At 44.0% G+C, this 20426-nt stretch overlaps 1 protein-coding gene across 1 annotated transcript in view; it reads right to left on the bottom strand.

The window, feature by feature from the left end:
• Positions 1-9645, bottom strand: part of EMILIN2 (elastin microfibril interfacer 2) — a 47777-nt gene extending 38132 nt beyond the window's left edge. Inside the window, exons 1-2 of the mRNA XM_075828359.1 lie at positions 9408-9645; positions 6514-6636 (exon numbers count right to left, since the gene is read on the bottom strand). Of these exons, the coding sequence (XP_075684474.1) occupies positions 6514-6636; positions 9408-9553 (269 nt within the window). The 5' untranslated portion in view covers positions 9554-9645. The remainder of the gene's footprint in view (positions 1-6513; positions 6637-9407) is intronic.
• Between the last annotated feature and the right edge of the window lie 10781 nt (positions 9646-20426).

Raw genomic sequence — 20426 nt, 5'->3', positions numbered from 1 at the left:
CTTGGCTACATCTGTATATACACACACATTATTTTTTGGCCCGGCAAAACCACTCTATTGTCAGTCACAAAGAATTTTATGTCTAACCCTCCATATCACAGGCAGGCACAAAGAATGAGGTAAAAACAGCACTCTAGTGTGAAGAACTCAAAAACACACAAAGTAACTACCCATATCAAAGCTTTGTGGGACCTTTAAAGTGTCCTTCCAATGTTACTCTTCTGCCCGATCTGACATGGAGAGCCGCAACTGTATGCTGGGCGGCACAGTTGCCAACCGTACAGCGAGCATCATGCATGGGCCCTATTAATTAGAGTCCAACCTGTGCACGATACTGGAAGTTGTGGCTCTCAATGCCTTATATCAGATCGGGCGGGAGCGTAACATTGGAGGGACACTAAATATAAAATAGAGGTTTGAGAGATGTTGGGGCTGACGTTAAGGGGGTTTTCCGGGATGTAAACATTGATGGTCTATTCCCAGCGATTAACACAATATACTGTACGGGCCGTGGCGCTCCTGCCCTATTCAGTCCCATGTCAGTGAATGGGACGGAGCTGTAGTAACAGGTACAGCTGCCTGTAGGGATGAGTCGCTGTGCCGGTGTATGCACAATAAAGGGGACCTGTGACACCAAGGTCCTTTATTGTGATGATTAGCGAGGATTACGGGAAGTTGCTCCCCCACCAATAAAACTCTGATGGTGTATCCTAATGCTTTAAAGGGCTTTCCTAGTTTCATGCAAATACAGTTTAAACATTGTATGATGAAAAGTTAGAAAACCTCCTAATATACTTTCTGTATCAGTTCCTGATCATTTTAAAGATCTCTACTTGCTGTCAGTCAGTGGATGAAAACCTACTTGTTTACATTCAGAGGCTGAAAACCGGTACAGAGGTAATACTGCCAATAGCCTGGATTCTATAGGGATTCATTTTACCTGCACTGATATATTGTAGCAAACAATCAGGACAGGAGCGAGATTTCTACTGCTGATGTGATTTACTTACAGGGAATTGCCTAGATTGAATACAATGTGGCAGAATCTCAGCTGTGAGAATAAAATGCCCTTTGCAGGGTTTTTTAGCCTGTGGATGTACACAATAACGTTCCCATAAAATGGCAGAAAACAGAGATTTTAAAAATGGTGGGGAATGAAGACACAAAGTAGAATGGAAAGTTGTAGAATGTTCCATAAGGTTTATTATATATAAAACTAGAAAATTCATAAGAGCGAAGGTCTCTTATGCTCAAACAAAAAGCAAAGTTTATTTCCAACTGTATAAAAATTCCATAGTAAATTCTGAGCTCATATCTTGATTTGCAACAAATTTGATAAGCCAAAATGGAAGGTTTAGAAATAGACAGCTTTGTAACAATAAACAGGTACGTTTTATACAAAATCTAAACATCTTGCGGGGCTACATTCACACTTGGTTTTTCAGAGGCGTTAGGGTGTGTTCACATCAGCGTTCGCTATCCATTGATGGGTTCCGTCAGACCTTTCCATCAGAGGAAAGCATCAACGGAAAGGCAACCAGAGACCATAGTTCCGTTTGCATTACCATTTTAATGGTGACGCTTCCGTTGCAAATGGTTTCAGTTTGTCTCTGTTCTGTAAGGTTTACGTTTTTTTTTGGCGGAATCAATAGTGCAGTTGATTATATTATATTATTGACCATTACTGTATAATCAATAATATGGAGGTCATTAAAGGATTTGTCTCATCAGGACAACCCAAAATACAGCAAAGAACATTATAGAGATGTGTCCCCCGCCATAGCATAGAGCGCTCTTTAAGAGCGGCCCAGAACTGGCGGACTTAGGCCACCCATGTATTACATGGACAGCCAAACTAATGTGGCTTCTCCCGGTAAAAGCAGCTGTATGCTGGGGGTTCCGGTGGCTGATTGATGCAACGTCTCCAATATGAAAGAAAATAGTAGATTCAGCAGAGTGGGCACAAAAGTTTTTTTTTATTCTTATAATTTTTAGATTTTGGGACATTTATATTGAAAGAATCTTAAGTGTGTCAAAAAATACTTGACCGGATAAAATTGTCAGCGTAATGGTGACAACCAAGCTGAAAGAATTTTTTAAATTATTACGTTAGATTTGCTATTTGACAGTGTACAGGAAAAAAGAAGGGTTCTTTTGGTAAGTCTAAATTGCTAATAGTGTCACTATTAGTACCGTACGGTTTATTACCAACACATAAATGGGCTAGAACTACAGAGGAACAAACCTGGCAACATAGTGAAGAATACCAAAATATTCTGCATTGTATGTCAGACTATTGGAGGTCAAAATCCAACCCCTATTTCAGTAATGGCTCAGGTTGCTGCTTATCTTTTCCCACTGCAGCTCTGCTTGGTAGATTGGCTGCTGTGTATAAGCAGAAGCCCAGCAGGAAATCACTGCATGGACAGCTCTTTTTCATTACAAGATGGACAGATAGATGAGGAATGACAAGTTTATCTAGTAACTGCCATTCTCATGCAAAAGTGCCTCACTAAAGGGGGAGCCTGGAGATCTGCTTTATTATTTTAAGTAAAAGTTTACATACATTTTAACAATGCTTCCTCTATACCTAAGACATGGAATAATGGAACACCCACTGTATTTGGAAGAAAAGTAGTTTTCTCTTTAGCATTCTCTTTTTATTATGCAAACCATAGAATCTCTAGCAAGGGAGAGGGTGATAGATTTATAGAGGATTGGGACACTTCTTCTAAAAATTAGATTTTGTAATAAAGCACATATTCAGAAGCATCTACTATTGACATAATCTCTAGGCACTGGAGTAAAACTTTTCACCTATAATCTATACTTAAACGAAAAACATCAAAGTAGACTGCTGCCGATAGAAACACTAGAAGAGATAAGGAATACATGTGGTTAACTGTGAGTGTCCAAACAGACAGATGTTAATGTCCCGTGACAACCACAAGATTCTGAACAGACCCTCCCTTCTTAGCTGTATCTCAGAGGGGAGGATATTTGCTGAAAATCAGTTCCTCTAGGACCATGCAGAATGTGCAATATGAAGGAGCTCATTTAAAATAATATAACAAGAGCAGATTGGCAATAAAGAATAAGAATTCAGCCTAGATATTTCTGCAGGCCACTTTTGCACTTGCTGGCCCTAACCCTCCACACATAGTATAAGCAGTACAGCAACACAAATCTGAATGTTAGTATGCCTAAGTACATTGGGGGAGATCAATATTGTCATAAAATACATATCATCAGTCATCGAAAATGGTGCAAAGTTGTTCACACGTGGAATTATAGATTTGGCGTAACGTGCTAGACAGGTTAGACACTTCTCCTCCTTACGCCACCTCAGGGCGGGTGTACTTTACACAAAAAAATGGCGCATGCGGTTAATAAATTTGGCGCATTTTATGACTCCTTAGACACACTTCTTTTTTTTGGACACTTTCAAAACTGTCAAAGGAGATTCAAAGAGTGTCTAAAACAAATAATACATTTGGAGCACGCCACTCCACTTTTTTTGGTGCAAGTTGTGACAAAATTCTGTATTTATGTACTTTCATTACAATTATTTGACAGCTGGGAGGGAGCAAGCCATTACCACTGCAAGAGCCATTGTCCCTGTAACTCTCTAACACCAAAAAAATAAATCCATTATCACTATAATCATTACTACGCAGGGCCATGCAGCAAAATCTGTTCTCCTCCATGTTGTGCTTCAATAACATGATGGTGGGCAAAAGCATAGGTATAGTTCAAATCAATGTCGGCGGCAAGGGAGCGCCATAAGTCGTACATCGCCTTCTTTCTAGCTTGATCCCTTAGTGCTGATCTAATGGGCTGTAGTTGCAGTGAATATGCATGTATCAATAGTAGCGTCATTTTAGAATAAGTCAAAATAAAAGCTAGACTAATTCATTGTCATATGTTGTGACAAATCACCGTACATGCCCACTTTGATACATATCTCACAATTTACATCACTGCCAGTAACTTACACACTGGATAAAATGACATCCCTAAAAAGTTGGATTTTAGAAATGTGTCTGAATTCATCCACTTTTCACTCAACTTATGTGTATGGGGCAAATTGCACGAAGTTCCGGGTTCATGGATGAGCACATATATATATATATATATACAGTACAGAGATCAATAAATCTAATAGATCTATAAATCATTAGTGGATACATTGTAAATAATGATAACAATCTAAATCCTATATAATAATTTATATCAACATAAAAGTAAAAAAATAAATTGATAATAATAGTGCTTCATAACAGACTATACAGGATGGATCAGTGAAAAACAGACAATATCAAACTACAAAGGGTCCATAGGGTCTATTCCTGCTGATCAACATGACATGGCCAGAGCTCCCTAGCAGCATGTGTAGGTATGTGACATGGCTATAATTTCCTCCAGATGGTAACATTGAAAAACAGGGAGAGAAGAAAGAAAGGAAACGCTGGTAATTGATTATTAGGGGATTCTGTTTGGGTAATGTGTGGATTCCATACAGCGCTGGTATAGCAGTTCATCAATGGTTTATGGTGCCTGGTAGATGAGGGCTGTTAAGTAGTTGCAAATTTACTTTTCTGTCTTTGGTAAACACAGACAACCCCCACCAATTACCATAGAGAGGGTCTCTTATCATGTTAAATTTCTATGAGCCTGAATGTAGGTTAAAGCATAGTTGGCTGTATATGATCACATTGCTCAAATCTGCAGTGCCAGTACTCAGGGTCCGGGGCACCGCGTCCACGAGACACCCAGTCTCTGCTCATGTTGTAAGTGTGTTTAAAAGGGAACATACGAAACACGTGGGGGAGAAAATATGATCAATAAGTAATAATAACTCTTTACTAGCAAATAAATATGCTTACAGGTCACCATTACTCAAACAAAGCAATCTTATTTTATCTGAGAACTTGAAGAGAATTAACCTGGACAGAACGATTTATTAAACCAGGCCTAAACTTAAGAGCAGCTCCAATGTTTTTTTCTGAGCCCATGGTAGTTCTTAGGAAGTGATATGTTAACTCCCAATTACCAAATATCCTACCTGTTTAATATATAGGAGCTATGGCTCATGCATAAGGCTGTCCCATGTAGATGACCCTGTATAGGCAATCCGTGTGCCGTGCCGTTCCGTGATGAGGCACCATAATGTCCCTAGAAGCAATGCTTCTAGTGGAGAATACCTCCATAATACCCCTTCTGATGGAACAAGCCACAATTTATTTTATCATAGATTTTTACAAAGTTCATGTGAAAAACCCTCTGTGTGCCTCCATGTAAAAATCGGAGGCACGTGAACGTACAGTATAGGCCCACAGATTTACGTAAGCATCCTATACGGATTGCGTGACACTGGGTACTTGAAGAGCTAATACGACATAATCCATGATTACTGTTTTCATATATTTCCAGCCCTGTGCTCATGCTGTATACCAGCATTAAACTAATACATTATTCTTCATATCACAAGTTACAACAGATCTCAGAACATGTAGTGAAGGTCCTTTCCCTTCTTTAGTTCATAAAGCAAATATGTTACATGCAAATTTTCACCACTGCTCGACTGCAAAAGATGGGGGGATGGGAGGCACAATACACATAACCATAGCACCCCACCCAGGAGATGAGGCCCCCTTGTTTAATAACTTCCAATAGGGTCTAGGTTTCATAGGTAGGAATAGCTCGACCACCAATCTGTAACTTGGATAATACGTAGGAGGGTAATCTAGATTTACTTATTGCTGCCAAGGACTGGAGGAACGTACAGTTTTAGAATTTTCCTGCAATAGTTATGACAAATACCAGAGCATGTTACAGTCTTGGGAAATCCCTATTATTACCAAATATTTCCATGATTAAACAATTTCTACACAAGATCATTTGCTATACACAAGTTGCAATGTTCATGTTCAGTATTTTAACGTCCATATTATGGCCCCAAGTCCCTGACTCCCCATAGTTTACTAAAACAAACTAAGCTCACCACTGAAACTTATGATCACGGCAGGTCTAGGTCTTGTAGCCATGATACGGACCCCAACATGTGGCCCTATTACAACCGTCTGACACCCAAAAATAAATTGCTCGTGATCAAATGGTTAAACTCAGGATCAGTTATATTTTAAAGTGTAGCACCCGTGCAGGTGAGGCTTCGGTGTCCAATGTCTGCCTTAGTAACCGGACCAATAAGGCTCCACTACAGCGTTTACCGATGTCCATTCTAAACTCTGGACCGCAGAGCTGGCACTCTATGTAACTGAAGCTACGCTTTAACTTAGATCTTCTAGTATCCAAAGCAGAATTGAGAATGCTACATAATACACTTTCAATACAAGATTTCAGATCTTGAATATTTTTCTTTCCACAATAAGATATGGAGGAACTGTTTGTGACTACTTTGTGCCACCACATAAGCCTCCTATGAACATTCTCTAGCAGCCATTTATGGAATAGTTGGTTATTAGAAGGCATTCCCCAATAGTTGTCACTCACGCTAGTGTTGGTTGACAGTTAATCTGGTTCCGGGCACATCTGTACTGAGGCTGGATAAAACTCTCAGTCCCGTCCATGACAGTGCAGCTGACATTCTTGTTCACGATGTAAGCACACCAGTTCCTATGGAGAAGAACCAAAAATAAGCAGGAGATCTGCCAGTGACCAACACACGTCATTGCTACATTCTTACACTGTAAAATCATTGTTAAAAAAAAAAAAAAGACTATTGTAGAGCCGTCAATTAGAAAGTTACAAAGTGAATTGTTCTCCTAAACTCTCGCATATTTTACAGTTAAACGAGCTGTCCCTTAAGAGAACTGGTGAACCTTCCCTAAAGAGCCATTCTGGAAGAATAATGTAAGAACGCACCATGACAATATGAACAACTATTATTAACAGTAAAAAATAAAGTGGGAAGGAGACCTGACCAGGGAGGTCACCAACTGGCTCTAATGTGGTAGCACCAACTAGTTATGCTCATTCTCTAGGGTGGTCTAACAGTACAATGTTCTCTGTGTTGTCTTCCAATAACCCCCAGAGTCCAACATTCCCATACATGCATCCTATTGCAGATTCTCTCTATCTGACAGCGCATCTGTCCATGGCTGCCAGTCACACACAGAGCTGTATTTTCTCCTCCTTGTCTGCAAAAGGAGGCACCAGAACACGAGGAGGCACCAAGAAATATTAGAAGTCGTTCAGACAACACAAAAAACTGGCATAATAATTTTTGTTCTAGTCCTTCTTTACAAAAATAGCATTTTGCTGTGTTTTCCGTTTTGTTTCGGTCAAAAACGTTGCAGCTACTGTAGATGTTACTTTAAAGTCTACAGTGATTTTTTTTAAAGTCTACATACACAGTGTTTTGGCTTGTGCCGTTTTTGAGGTCACTGGTATTTTTTTCTGCAAAAGTAGCATGCTCTGGGTATGGGTTTTCTTCTAGCAAAAATGCACGTTCAAAATGTTTTAAAATACAAAACACCACTAAAAATGCTTGCAAAAAACACCATGAAAAATACTTAAAATGCTGTTTAAACATGCTGAAAAAAATTGTGGCTGTAAAGGAGGCCTCAAACACATGTTTTCTATGTTTTAAAACAAATGTAAAAAATTATATGCATTTCAAGAGTTTGTAATGGCGTTCCTTACATGCGTTTTTGGTGGCGTCTTTTATTTAATGACATTTTGTATAGACTTTTTTCCGGCGTTTTTGAAGTCCTATAAAGAAGACTATGGGAAAAACACCAGGAAATATACCAAGCCTAGAACACGTGGAGTTAAAAAAAAACAAACAAATAAACAAAAACACAATAAGCCAAAATGCTTTGTATTTAGCCTATCTCATATTTTAGCACAGTCTTTAAAGGCTATGTATAACTTTGAAATATAATATATATACACATGTATGTATATATATATATATATATATATATATATATATATATATATATATTAATGAATCAATGTTTTAAGTGGATTTCCAACAACTTTCAAATTGACTTATTAAATTTTTCTTTTTTTAGTCTCTGAGATATAGCTTCTATGTATCCTATATACATAGAAGCTGTGTCGTTTCATCAAAGATGATTCCGTCAGGTCAGCTGAACTGACGACTTGACTGAAAGCTGGTCCTGTGTGAGTCTGACACGCAGGAACAATCTGTTATCTAACACATCTATTTTCATGAACTTAGATGTGATCGTTATTAGCTGGAACCTGTGTGCCAGAGCTGTCAGTTCGGCTTACCTGACGGATTCGTCCTTGACGGCACCACACAGCTTCTATGTATACGGGATACATAGAAGCTGTATATTTAAAAGTAAAAATTATTTTTAATAAAAGTTAATTTAGAAATTCTTGGAAATCACTAAAAACATTGATTTGATCCAAAAGGAAGGAAAGATATATAGAAAAGACTGATGCCTCTCCTTGTTGTTTTGTCTGGCTAAAGAAACTGAGTGAAAAAAAGGAACCAAAAGTTTGTGTGTGTTCCTGGCCTAAAAGGTAAAAATTTCTTGTAACCATTACTGGGAAAGGGTGGCTGTGACTGTGTGTACTCAGTAATCTAAGAGCTCTTTAGCAGGTAGTCCACAACCGATCAGGCTAAATTCACATGCGGCAAATTTGTTGCAGAAATTTCAGCGACTGTCCCCTTCATTTGAATGGGACTTGCAGAAATTCATGCGTTTTCTGCAGAAACAACCCCATTCAGATTAATAAAATTGATCTTTAGTCACAGACATTTCTGCAACAAATCTGCCGTGTGTGAATATACCCCTAGTGATGTCCTTTAATTAGCCCTAGGTTACATTTTGGGCTACAAGAATGAAGTAGACAACAGTTCAACGGCACATACATCTTGGTGTCAATCAAAGGTAATGAGCAGCCCCCTCGTGGAACATCAATGTATAAGATGGATGGGTGGATCATTAAACCAGACATTTCATACATAGCTAGACAACCAGTGCTCATAAGAAGTTCTGTATATAAAACAATAGTTTTGATGTATAAAATGAACAGTGCAGATTAGTTACATTAATCTGGATGAATAAACTGTGGCAGAAACCTCCCAACCATCCAGTGTACTGTTACAACACCCTCTCCAAAGGCAATCATTCCAAGGAAATATATCACATGTCTTCTATCTAATATACTGTTCTTCATGTGACATTTCCCAGTAATAACTACACCTCCCAACATTGTGCAGCTGCATCTAGTGATTCTATAACACACACTGGGCGTCATGGACAGAGTTTTTAACTTAAACGATAAACTTGTAAGATCTGGGACTAGAATCAATACGGATCTTAGAGGAGTTGGATGTCGATACTTTATAAGTCTTGTAAATTGTTCTTCTAGTAACACTATAGTTCTTTCCATGCAGCACTTACTTGCCCCTCTGTGCAGGACGGTGGTAGGTGAGGTGTGGGGTGGCTTCTGTCAGGAGACATCCAGAGAAGACCACAAAGAGCACAGTCCACAGAGTGGTTGGTCCTGCCGCAGCTTTCCCTGACCACAACATCAGCTTGGAAGTCATCTAATGCTGTGGAGCAAACTTCTAAGCAGGAGCTCCACAAAGTCCTCACAGAGCAGAGACTTGGAGAAGAAGACTGTGCACTGCTGGAGTCCTCACAAGTGATGGGATGTGCCTCCCTCTGGCTGGAGATCCTGTGTCCTGCTATGTGTAGAACCCAGCTCTGCATCATTCTTCCTCTCCACACCTCCTCCTCCTCCCCTTGAGGTCTGAGACGTCATATCTCCTAGATTAGTTGCCTTCTCCTCACTCTGAGTTGTGTGGTGGCAGCAGCCCTCTGCCTTGAGCTCAGCAGTTGTTCCTGGACTCATTGATAAAATGTAGGTCCTTCTCCATGTAGGGCTATGCTGGAGCTATGGGCACAGGCTGCTCCTGCCTCCCTTGTTTGGGAAGCTGTGTCTGTGTTGCTTTATAGAAATAATGGATTTAGTCTGTAGGTTTGGATTAATCTGTTCCCTGAATCTAACTTCAGGCAGTTCAGCCAAAGCACACAAAGAAACCGGACAGAATAAAACTGGCCATAATGTAATAACAATGTATCCAGGGATGAAAACGTATGCGAATATCTACAGATTAAAGATGTTTTGTAAATAATCTTCATTTGATTATATAATCCAATTATTTACAAGAACAATGCGCAATTTATCCACAACTGTAAACATGTTTTTATTATGTGACTAAATGATAATACAAAAGTATTTTGTGAATGTCCTCTACCAAATCCATGGGTAAATATAGGGTTAACGTGTAAAGAGTTGCATCTCATTATTAAAATAGGTGACGTGTTTCATTGGAGGAATTTAATGTCTACCACATTATTAGAAAAAAGAAAATATACAAAGCAATTTATAAAAGTGCAGTGATCTCTGCTACCAACGCTCAGAACTCCCCATATGTGTTTATGGTGTACTGCATATGTGATTTCTAAGTAAATCCATTGTGGAATATTTATCACATGAACTTTGGTAGAAAGCTCAGAACTCCTTACAATAATTGCTCGTGCCTGAAAAATACATTGTGATATTGTGTATGATGTACTGCTATCGGATTGCACTACATCTTAGGGTATGTTCACACAATGAGTCAAAAACGTCTGAAAATACGGAGCTGTTTACAAGGGAAAACAGCCTCTGATTTTCAGGCGTTTTTGAAGCTGAAAATTAAGCTTCTTTTAATTTGGAGCTTCTTTTGAGGCTTCTTTTCAGGCGTTTTTTGAGTTGTTTTTCATAGTGTTCAATGGAAAATCAGCTGCAAAAACGCCTCAAGAAGTGACATGCTACTTCTTTTTACGGAGCGTCCTTTTACGCTCTGTTTTTTAAAACAGAGGCATAAAAAGATGCCCTGTATGAATTAAATGCTGTTTTTCCCATTGATTTCAATGGGAAGATGTTTGTACACTGTGTTCCAAATTATTATGCACATTGGATTTAAGTGTCATAAACATTTAATTATTAGTTTTTCAATGAAACTCATGGATGGTATTGTGTCTTAGGGCTCTTTGGATCATTGTAATCAATCTCAGACACCTGTGATAGTTTGCCAGGTGTACCCAATCAAAGGAAAACTACTTAAGAAGGACGTTCCACATTATTAAGCAGGCCACAGGTTTCAAGCAATATGGGAAAGAAAAAGGATCTCTCTGCTGCCGAAAAGAGTGAAATAGTGCAATACCTTGGACAAGGTATGAAAAAATTGGATATTTCAAGAAAACGTAAGCGTAATCATCGTACTGTGAAAAGATTTGTGGCTGATTCAGAGCACTGACGGGTTCGTTCAGATAAAGGCATAATGAGGAAGGTTTCTGCCAGACAAATTAATAGGATTAGGAGAGCAGCTGCTAAAATGCCATTGCAGAGCTGCAAACACGTATTTGAAGCCGCTGGTGCCTCTGGAGTCCCGCAAACCTCAAGGTGTAGGATCCTCCAGAGGTTTGCAAGTGTGCATAAAGCTATTATTCGGCCACCCCTAAACAATGCCCACAAGCAGAAACGGTTGCAGTGGGCTCAGAAATACATGAAGACTAATTTTCAAACCGTGTTGTTTACTGATGAGCTCCGTGCAACCCTGGATGGTCCAGATGGATGGAGTAGTGGATGGTTGGTGAATGGCCAGCATGTCCCAACAAGGCTGCAACGTCAGTAAGGAGGTGGCGGAGTCATGTTTTGGGCTGGAATCATGGGAAGAGAGCTGGTAGGCCCCTTTAGGGTCCCTGATGGTGTGAAAATGACCTATGCAAAGTACATAGAGTTTATGACTGATCACTTTCTTCCGTGGTACAAAAAGAAGAACCGTGCCTTCCATAGCAAAATTATCTTCATGCATGACAATGCACCATCTCATGCTGCAAAGAATACCTCTGTGTCATTGGCTGCTATGGGCATAAAAGGAGAGAAACTCATGTTGTGGCCCCCATGTTCCCCTGACCTCAATCCTATTGAGAACCTTTGGAGAATCCTCAAGCAAAATATCTATGAGGGTGGGAGGCAGTTTACATCAAAACAGAAGCTCTGCGAGGCTATTCTGACATCCTGCAAAGATATTCAAGCAGAAACTGTCCAAATACTCACAAATTCAATGGATGCAAGAATTGTGAAGGTGATATCAAAGAAGGGGTCCTATGTTAACATGTAACTTGGCCTGTTAAGTTTTTTTTTATTAAAGAGCTTTTGATTTCTGTAAATATGATCTCCTGATGCTGCAAATTCAACAAATTACCATTTTAGTTCTCTTGACAACCTTTAAAATGTTTTGATCTCTGTTGTGCATAATAATTTGAAACTGTGCATTTTGATTTTTTTACTTCTAAAAAAAAATCTGTTATCATTAGGAGATTTGTTCAATAAAATTCGCATTATACTCCAATGGTTGATGGCTTGAAGATTATACAGACTGTCATTTGCATCGACTATTTAAAAATAACATTTGCATAATAATTTGGAACGTGGTGTAAGCGTTCAGCTTCCGTTTTTTCAGGCGTTTTTCGAGGCGTAAACGCCTGAAATACGCCTGAAACCACTGCGTGTGAACATATCCTTATGTGTGCATGTTAAAAATGCCATGCTATGCCCTTTTTATTGCATTTTTTTTACAAGTGGTTTTAGTAGTGTATTTGGAGTTCTATAGAGAAATACGCCAGAAAACAGTACTACAAAAACACCTCCAAAAAAACAACTGTATTTATGTAGACAGTTACAGCATTTCTGATAACAAATACAGAAACTAAAAGCCATAAAAAATGCATCAAAACGCTATATGTGAAACTGGCCTTAGGCCAGGATCACACACACTGTTTTGATGCTGTTTTTGTGGCAATCTTTAGCACAGTTTTTTGCACCAAACAGAGAAGTGGACACACAAGAAAGGAGATGCAATAGTCTTTCCTTTATATCTTTCATTCCTTCTGGATCCAATTCTGGCTTTGGCTCAAAAAACTGAGCCAAAAAGTGCCACAAAAACTGCATCGAAACTCTGTGTGTCATCCTAGTCTTACCGTTTTCACAGGATAGAGAGGGCCAGCATTATGAAAGGGAAAACTGGGGAATTGCCCAGGGCACCCATCCTCTCAGGGCCCTCTGCCGACAATAGCAGCCATACCGGCTGCTACAGGACCCGCGCCGCCCTGGCACATAACATTTATGGGCAGAGCAGCACAAGCCCCGTCATGCCCGGTGGCGTCGCTAGCACTGGGTGGGGGGTGCTAGCGACAGCCGCATTCAATTGTATCTGCATCCTCAGGACGCAGATACAATTGTATATTATAGGCTGCAGGCCACGTTAGGCCCGCAGCCTAGAAGACACTGGGACAGAATCCCTGCACAGGGCGGCATGGTGACGTCACTGGATCACGTCAGCTTATGCAAGGGTCCCTTCTGGAGGCTGTGGAGCAGCTCCGTCCATCTTAGGAACGCGGCTAGGCAATTTATTTTTCATTTTTTGGGGGGCTGTGTGCCACTTTCTACAAGAGGGGGCTGTGTGGCGCTATTTACTAGGGGGGCTGTGTGCTGTGTGGCACCATCTACTAGGGGGAGGGCTGTGTGGCACTATCTACTACGGGGAGGGCTAGTGGCACTATCTACTAGGAGTTGGCACTATCTACAAGAGGGGGTGTGTGGCACTGTTTACAAGAGGGTGGGTGTGGCACTATCTACAAGAGGGGGCTGTGTGGCACTATCTACAAAAGGGGGAGAACTGTATGGCACTATCTACAAGGGGGGCTGCGTGGCACTTTCTACAGTGGGAGGGCTGTGTGGCACTATATACAAGATGGGGGCTATGTGGCACTATCTACAAGATGGGGGCTGTGTGGCACTATCTACAAGAGGAGGGGCTGTGTGACACTATCTACAAGGGGCAGGCCTTTGTGGCACTATCTACTAGGGGGAAGACTGTGTGAAGTTATCTACTAGGGGGAGGTCTGTGTGGCACTATGGCACTATCTACTATGCGGGGCTGTATCTACAAGGGGGCTGTGTGGCACTATCTACAGAGGGAGGGCTATGTGGCACTATTTACAAGATGGGGGGCCATGTGGCACTATCTACAAGAGAGGGGTGTGTGGCTATCTACAAGAGGAGGGGCTGTGTGGCACTATCTACAAGAGGAGGGGCTGTGTGGCACTATCTACAAGGGGGCGGCGCTATCTACAAGGGGGCTGTGTGTGGCACTATCTACAAGAGGAGGGCATTTGTGGCACTATCTACTAGGGGAAGGACTGTGTTGAGTTAACTACTAGGGGTGGTCTGTGTGGCACTATCTACAGGGGGGCTGCGTAGCACTATATACGGAGGGAGGGCTGTGTGGCACTATCTACAAGATTGAGGACTGTGTGGCGCTATCGACAAGATGGGGGCTGTGTGGCAATATCTACAAGAGGAGGGGTTGTGTGGCACTTTCTACAAGGGGGTGGTGCTATCTACAAGGGGGGTTGTGTGTGGCACTATCTACAAGAGAAGGGCCTTTGTGGCACTATCTACTAGGGGGAGGTCTGTGTGGCACTATCTACTAGGGGAGGACTGTGTGGCGCTATCTACAAGATGGGTGTGGCACAATATACAAGACAGGGGGCTATGTGGCACTATCTACAAGAGGGGAAGGCTGTGTAGCACTATCTGCACTATCTACAAGAGGGGGTGTGTGTGTGGCACTATCTACTAGGGGAGGGCTGTGTAGCACTATCTGCACTATCTACAAGAGGGGGTGTGTGTGTGGCACTATCTAAAAGAGGAAGGGCTGTGTGTCACTATCTACAAGGGGTGGTGGAGCTATCTACAAGGGGGGGTGTGTGTGGCTCTATGTACAAGAGGGAATCTGTGTGGCACTAGGGCCGTCATTAGGGGGGCAAGCTGGGTAATTGCCCAGGGTCCCCATCCTCTTAGGGCCCCCTGCCTGTGGCTGCTGTGGGGCCCTGCGGCATGGGCCCCCTCATGCCCGGTGGCGTCGCTAGTAGCAGAGGGGGCCCCGGTGCGATCAACAGCCACATTTACTTGCATCAGCATCCTCAGAACACAGATACAAATTAATATTATAGGCTGCAAAAATCCCTATGCAGACTGGCATTATGACATCCCCGCATCATGCTGGTCTGCTCATGGACTGTGTGGCACTATCTACTAGGGGGGAGGGATGTGTGGCACTATTTACTAGGGGGAGGAATGTGTGGCACTATCTACAGGGGTAGGGCTGTGTGGCACCATCTACAAGATGAGTGTGGCACTATCTACAAGACGGGGGGCTGTGTGGCACGATCTACAAGAGGGAATGTGGCACTATATACAAGGGGCTGTGTGTGGCACTGTCTACAAGATGGGGGCCTGTGTGGCACTATCTACAAGGGGGAGGGCTGTGTGGCACTATCTACTAGGGGGGGGGCTGTGTGGTACTATCTACAGGGGAGGGCTGTGTGGCACTATCTACAAGATGGGGGGCTGTGTGGCACGATCTACAAGAGGGAATGTGGCACTATATACAAGGGGCTGTGTGTGGCACTGTCTACAAGATGGGGGCCTGTGTGGCACTATCTACAAGGGGGAGGGCTGTGTGGCACTATCTACTAGGGGGGGGCTGTGTGGTACTATCTACAGGGGAGGGCTGTGTGTCACTAACTACAAGACGGGTGTGGCACTATCTACAAGACGGGGGGCTGTGTGGCACCATCTACACGAGGGAATGTGACACTTTATACATGGGGCTGTGTCTGGCACTATCTACAAGAGGAGGGCTGTGTGGCACTATCTACAAGAGGAGGGCTGTGTGGCACTATCTACAAGAGGAGGGCTGTGTGGCACAATCAACAAAAGGAGAGCTGTGTGGCACTATCTACAAGAGTGGGGGCTGTGTGGCGCTATCTACAAGAGTGGGGGCTGTGTGGCGCTATCTACAAGAGTGGGGGCTGTGTGGCGCTATCTACAAGAGTGGGGGCTGTGTGGCGCTATCTACAAGAGTGGGGCTGTGTGGCGCTATCTACAAGAGTGGGGGCTGTGTGGTGCTATCTACAAGAGTGGGGGCTGTGTGGTGCTATCATTAAGAGTGGGGGTTGTGTGGCACTATGTACAAGCGTGGGGCTGTGCGGCACTATCTACAAGAGTGGGAGCCATGCGGCGCTATCTACAAGAGTGGGGCTGTGCAGCGCTATCTTCAAGAGTGGGGCTATGTGGCACTGTCCACACAGGGGGTTGTGTGGCACTATCTACAGGGCGGAGGGCTGTGTGTCACTATCTACAGGAAGAGAGGGCTGTGTGTCACTATCTACTATGTGGTGAATGTGTGTCTACTAGGAGGAGGGCTGTGTAGCACTATCTACTAGGGGAAGGCTGTGTGGCAGTATCTACAAGGGGGGCAGTGTGGCACTATATACAGTGGGGAGGGCTATGTGGCACTATCTACCATGGGGGGCTATGGTACTATTTACAAGGGGGGCTGTGTGGCACTATCTACTAGGGGGGGCTGTGAGGCACTATCTACAAGATGGGTGTGGCACTATCTACAAGAAGGGTGGGAATGTGGCACTATATACATGGGGCTGTGTGTGGCACTATCTACAAGATGGGGGCATGTGTGGCACCATCTACAAGGGGTAGGACTGTGTGGCACCATCTACTAGGGGGGAAGCCTGTGTGGCACTATCTACTAGGGGGGAAGCCTGTGTGGCACTATCTACAAGAGGAGGGCTGTGTGGCACTATCTACAAGAGGAGGGCTGTGTGGCACTATCTACAAGAGGAGGGCTGTGTGGCACTATCTACAAGAGGAGGGCTGTGTGGCACTATCTACAAGAGGAGGGCTGTGTGGCACTATCTACAAGAGGAGGGCTGTGTGGCATTATCTACAAGAGGAGGGCTGTGTGGCACTATCTACAAGAGGGGGCTGTGTGGCGCTATCTACAAGAGTGGGGGCTGTGTGGCGCTATCTACAAGAGTGGGGGCTGTGCGGTGCTATCTACAAGAGTGGATGCTGTGCGGTGCTATCTACAAGAGTGGATGCTGTGCAGCGCTATCTACAAGAGTGGGGCTGTGCAGCGCTATCTACAAGAGTGGGGCTGTGCAGCGCTATCTACAAGAGTGGGGCTGTGTGACACTGTCTACACAAGGGAGTTGTGTGGCACTATCTACAGGGCGGAGGGCTGTGTGGCACTATCTACAGGAAGAGAGGGCTGTGTGTCACCATCTACTATGGGGTGGGTGGGTGTTACTATCGACTAGGAGGAGGGCTGTGTAGCATGATCTACTAGGGAAGGCCGTGTGGCACTATATACAGTGGGGAGGGCTATGTGGCACTATCTACCATGGGGGGCTGTGGCACTATTTACAAGGGGGGCTATGTGGCACTATCTACTAGGGGGGCTGTGACGCACTATCTACAAGGGGGGCTGTGAGGCACTATCTACAAGGGGGGCTGTGTGTGGCACTATCTACAAGGGAGCTGTGTGTGGCACTATCTAAAAGAGGAGGGCCTGTCTGGCACTATCTACAAGAAGGGGGCTGTGTGGCACTATCTACAAGAGGGTGATTGTGTGGCACTATCAACAAGGAGGTGCTGTGTGTGGCACTATCTACAAGGAGGGGCTGTGTGTGGCACTATCTACAAGGGGGCTGTGTGTGGCACTACCTACAAGGGGGCTGTGTGTGGCACTACCTACAAGAGGAGGGCCTTTGTGGCACTATCTACTAGGGGGAGGACTGTGTGGCACTATCTACTAGGGGAGGGCTATGTGGCACTATCTAAAAGATGGGTGCGGCACTATCTACAAGACAGGAGGCTATGTGGCACTATCTACAAGAGGGAAGGTGGCACTATCTACTAGGGGAGGACTGTGTGGCACTATCTACAAGATGGGGTGTGGACCGATCTACAAGTGGAAGGGCTGTGTGCCACTATCTACAAGGGGGACTGTGTGTGGCTCTATGTACAAGAGGGGATCTGTGTGGCACTAGGGCCGGCGTTAGTGGGGCAAACATGGTAATTGCCAAGGTCCCCCAACCTCTTAGGGCCCCCTCCTCTCAGCTGCTATGGGGCCCGACCGCATGGGCCCCCTCATGCCCAGTGACGTCGCTAGCACTGGAGGGGGCCAGGATGCAGATACAAATGAATATTATAGGCTGCAGGCCACATTAGTACTCTTGAGGATCATACTTACCTTGTGTATTATACAGACGGGGTTACTATTTTTTTTATTCACTGCCCGTGCTTGTATCTATTGCTATCTGTGGATCAACTATGATTTATGACTATGTTGGTGTATGATGGTGCTACACTTGCTTGATTTTCTATAAATGTTTGTAGTATATATTTGTAGGGGGGTTATGTTTGTTCATATGTGAACTAATAAAATTAAAATTATATTTATAATTATTGATCAAATAATTGTGCATTTTTTGAAACATTCCTTTTTTGGTTTATTGTATATTGATATTGTTATGTCTTGACTATTTAAATATGCTAAGGATATATATAGGTTATATTGCAGGCCACGTTAGGCCTGCAGCCTATAAGGCACTGGGAAAAATCCCTACGCAGGCCGGTATTATGACATCACTGCGTCATGCTGGTCTGCTGATTTGTCCCGCCCGGAGGCTGTGAATCGCTCAGTTTGTCGAGGGAATGGGGCAAAGTAAGTAAAATTTTTTTTTTTTGGTGGCAGTCTGGCAATCTACAGAGGGGGTAGCTGTGTAGCATTATATAGAAAGGGGCGCTGTGTAGCACTATATACAATGGGGGCGCTTTGTAGGACTATATACAAAGAGGGCACTGTGTAGCACTATGTACAATGGGGGCGCTGTGTAGCACTATAGCCAAGGGGGAGCGCTGTGTGGCACTAAATACAAGGGAGAGGGCCTGTGTAGCACTATATACAAGGGGGTTCTCTGTGGAACTATGTACAAGGTAGGGGGGCTGTCTGGTAATATACAGGGGGATTTCTGTGTAGCACTATATACAAGGAGGGGGGGTGGCAGTATAAACCAAGAGTGCATCGTGGCACTATATACAAGGAAGGGGTGGCTGTGTGGCCCTATATACAAGGGAGGGGGCCGGTGTTGTACTCTATACAAGGAAGGGGGGCTGTCTGGCAATATATACAAGGGGTTGTGGCACTATACACAAGGGGGGCTGTGTGTCACTATATATCATGGGGATGTGTGGCACTATATACAAGGGGAGGGGCTGTGTGGCACTATATACAAGGGAAGCTTTGTGGCACTATATACAAGGGGAGGGGCTGTGTGGCACTATATACAAGGGAAGCTTTGTGGCACTATATACAAGGGGTGCTGTGTGGCACTATATCCAAGGGGGGCTGTGTGGCACTATATACAAAGGGGGCCTGTGTGGCACTATATACAAGGGGAGGGGCTGTGTGGCACTATATACAAGGGGAGGGGCTGTGTGGCACTATATACAAGGGGTGCTGTGTGGCACTATACAAGGGGGGCTGTGTGGCACTATATACAAGAGGGGGGCCATGTGGCACTATATACAAGGGAGGGGGACCATGTGGCACGATATACAAGGGAGGGGGCTGTGTGGCACTATATACAAAGGAGGGGGGCTGTGTGGCACTATATACAAGGGAGGGGGCTGTGTGGCACTATATACAAGGGGGGCTGTGTGGCACTAATATATACAAGGAAGGGGCTGTGTGTGGCACTATATACAAAGAAGGAGAGCTGTGTAGCACTGTCTACTAAGGTACTAAGGGGGCTGTGTGGCACTATATACAGGGGGCTGTGTAGCACTATATACAAAGGGAGTTCTGTGTGGCACTAGAGCCGTCATTATGGGGGGCAAACTGGGTAATTGCCCAGGGCCCCAGCCTCTTAGGGCCCCCTGCTCGTGGCTAGGGGGGAAGCCTGTGTGGCACTATCTACTAGGGGGAGAGCTGTGTGGCACTATCTACAGGGGGATGGCTGTGTGGCACTATCTACAAGAGGAGCGCTGTGTAGCACTATCTACAAGAGGGGGCTGTGTGGCGCTATCTACAAGAGTGGGGGTTGTGTTTCGCTATCTACAAGAGTGGGTTCTGTGTGGCGCTATCTACAAGAGTGGGGGCAGTGTGTGTCCTTATCTACTAGGGGAGGGCTGTGTACCATTATCTACTAGAGGGAGGGCTGTGTGGCATTATCTACTAGGGGGAGGGCTATGTGGAACTATCTACAAGGAGGGCTATGTGGCACTATATACAGTGGGGAGGGCTGTGGCACTATTTACAGTGGGGAGGCCTGTGTGGCACTATCTACTATGGGTGGCTGTGTGTCACTATTTACAAGGGTTCTGCGTGGCACTATCTACTAGGGCGGTTGTGTGGCTCTATCTACAATGGGGGCTGTGTGTGGCACTATCTACAAGGGGGGCTGTGTGTGGCACTATCTACAAGAGGGGGGCCT

Source organism: Rhinoderma darwinii, chromosome 5 (assembly GCF_050947455.1).
Source record: "Rhinoderma darwinii isolate aRhiDar2 chromosome 5, aRhiDar2.hap1, whole genome shotgun sequence".
In the NCBI taxonomy this organism is placed as follows: Eukaryota; Metazoa; Chordata; class Amphibia; order Anura; family Rhinodermatidae; genus Rhinoderma; species Rhinoderma darwinii.
The sequence above is the reverse complement of the archived record's forward strand: the minus strand, read 5'-3'. Positions and strand labels throughout refer to the sequence as shown.